Raw genomic sequence first — 2521 nt, 5'->3', positions numbered from 1 at the left:
TTAACAGGCCAGACTTAGAATGTAAGCTGCCACTGGATCCCCAGAAGTTCTCCAGCGCAGTTCATAACAGTGAGTGCATTTATTCTGACAAAATCTGAATTCTTACCATCACTGCTGCTGGTGTCTGTGTTTGTCCTTCCTGTTGTGATCCATCAATTTCTGATCCTTTCACAAGTCGTCCCAGAAATCCTCTGATTATTTCTGATGCTCCAGCTGTTCCTGCTCTTGCTGTGACTCCTGCTCCTGCTACTCCTGCTATTAATGATCCTACTGCAGCTGACCCTCTTCCTGCTGGGCCTGTTCCTGCTGCAGATGACCCATTTCCTTGCGCTGCTGTTCCTGTTGACCCTGTTCCTGCTGAACCTGTTCCTGCTGCTGACCCTGTTCCTGCTACTGACCCTGTTCCTGCTACTGACCTTGTTCCTGCTGCTGATCCTGTTCCTGCTGCTGACCCTGTTCCTGCTGCTGATCCTGTTCCTGCTGCTGACCCTGTTCCTGCTGCTGACCTTGTTCCTGCTGCTGACCCTGTTCCTGCTGCTGACCCTGTTCCTGCTGCTGATCCTGTTCCTGCTGCTGACCCTGTTCCTGCTGCTGACCCTGTTCCTGCTGCTGACCTTGTTCCTGCTGCTGATCCTGTTCCTGCTGCTGATCCTGTTCGTGCTGCTGACCCTGTTCCTGCTGAGCCTGTTCCTGCTACTGACCCTGTTCCTGTTGAACCTGTTCCTGCTGCTGAGCCTGTTCCTGTTACTGACTCTGTTCCTGCTGAGCCTGTTCCTGCTGCAGATGACCCTGTTCCTTGCACTGCTGTTCCTGCTGACCCCGTTTCTGCTGCTGACCCTGTTCCTGCTGCTGACCCTGTTCCTGCTGCTGATCCTGTTCCTGCTGCTGACCCTGTTCCTGCTGATCCTGTTCCTGCTGCTGACCCTGTTCCTGCTGCTGACCCTGTTCGTGCTGCTGACCCTGTTCGTGCTGCTGACCCTGTTCGTGCTGCTGACCCTGTTCCTGCTGAGCCTGTTCCTGCTGCTGACCCTGTTCCTGCTGCTGACCCTGTTCCTGCTGAACCAGTTCCTGCTGACCCTGTTCCTGCTGAGCCGGTTCCTGTTACTGACTCCGTTCCTCTTGAGCCTGTTCCTGCTGACCCTGTTCCTGCTGCTGAGCCTGTTCCTGCTGACCCTGTTCCTGTTACTGTCTCTGTTCCTGTTGAGCCTGTTCCTGCTGCAGATGACCCTGTTCCTTGCACCTCTGACCTTGTTTCTGCTGCTGACCTTGTTCCTTCTGACCCTGTTCCTGCTGCTGACCCTGTTCCTTGCACTGCTGTTCCTGCTGACCCTGTTCCTTGCACTGCTGTTCCTGCTGACCCTGTTCCTGCTGCTGACCCTGTTCCTGCTGAGCCTGTTCCTGCTGCTGAGCCTGTTCCTGCTGACCCTGTTCCTGTTACTGTCTCTGTTCCTGTTGAGCCTGTTCCTGCTGCAGATGACCCTGTTCCTTGCACCTCTGACCTTGTTTCTGCTGCTGACCTTGTTCCTGCTGACCCTGTTCCTGCTGCTGACCCTGTTCCTTGCACTGCTGTTCCTGCTGACCCTGTTCCTGCTGCTGACCCTGTTCCTGCTGCTGACCCTGTTCCTGCTGAGCCTGTTCCTGCTGCTGAGCCTGTTCCTGCTGAGCCTGTTCCTGCTGAGCCTGTTTCTGCTGCCAATGACCCTGTTCCTGCTGATGTTGTTCCTGCTGCAGATGACCCTCTTCCTTGCGCTGTTGCTCCTGCTGACCCTGTTCCTGCTGCTGTTGATTCTGCTGCTGCTACTCCTGCCTGTGGTACTTGTTTATATACAGCTGTTGCTCTCACTTCTCCTTCCCATGATGATCTTAAAGTGCATATTGCTGCTGCTGCTCCTGCTACTGCTCCTGCTACTGCTCCTGCTACTGCTCCTGCTACTGCTCCTGCTACTGTTCCTGTCTGATCTAATACTACTACAACTACTGCAGATGTCAGTGCTGAGCCTGTTCCTGCTGCTGAGTTTATTCCTGCTGCTGACCCTGTTCCTGTTGAGCCTGTTCCTGCTGCAGATGACCCTGTTCCTTGCACTGCTGTTCCTGCTGACCATGTTCCTGATACTGATCTTGTTCCTGCTGACCCTGTTCCTGCTGCTAACCCTGTTCCTGCTGACCCTGTTTCTGCAGCAGATGACCCTGTTCCTGCAACTGTTGATCCTGCTGCAGAAGACCATGTTCCTTGCGCTGATGTTTCTGCTGTTGTTTCTGTGTGTGTCCAAGGTTTTGCTGCTAGTTGTAATTGTAGACTGGCCATTCCTTCTCCTGTAGCTGCATTTGCAGATGCTGCCATGGCTCCTGCAACTGCAACAGGTAAAAGAATAAGAAGTTATTACATCATACAAATCTCATAAACTTGTATTTTATTCACATTAGAATTTAGATACATATCAAACGTTGAAAGTGAGACCAATATGCAATGTATAAGCTCAATTGGCAAACTGATTGGGTTAAAAAAAGCCTCTCAGAGTGG

The 2521-nt window shown here is 52.6% G+C and overlaps 1 protein-coding gene across 1 annotated transcript; it reads left to right on the top strand.

Moving 5' to 3' along the window:
- Nucleotides 1-261: 261 nt before the first annotated feature.
- Nucleotides 262-2319, top strand: LOC137048585 (uncharacterized protein aq_917-like). The gene has a single exon (XM_067426796.1). It carries the CDS (start codon nt 262-264, stop codon nt 2317-2319), a length of 2058 nt encoding a protein of 685 aa, XP_067282897.1.
- Nucleotides 2320-2521: the final 202 nt, after the last annotated feature.

This window comes from Pseudorasbora parva, chromosome 2 (genome assembly GCF_024679245.1).
Source record: "Pseudorasbora parva isolate DD20220531a chromosome 2, ASM2467924v1, whole genome shotgun sequence".
NCBI lineage: Eukaryota > Metazoa > Chordata > Actinopteri > Cypriniformes > Gobionidae > Pseudorasbora > Pseudorasbora parva.
This window is presented reverse-complemented; position numbering and strand designations above follow the sequence as displayed.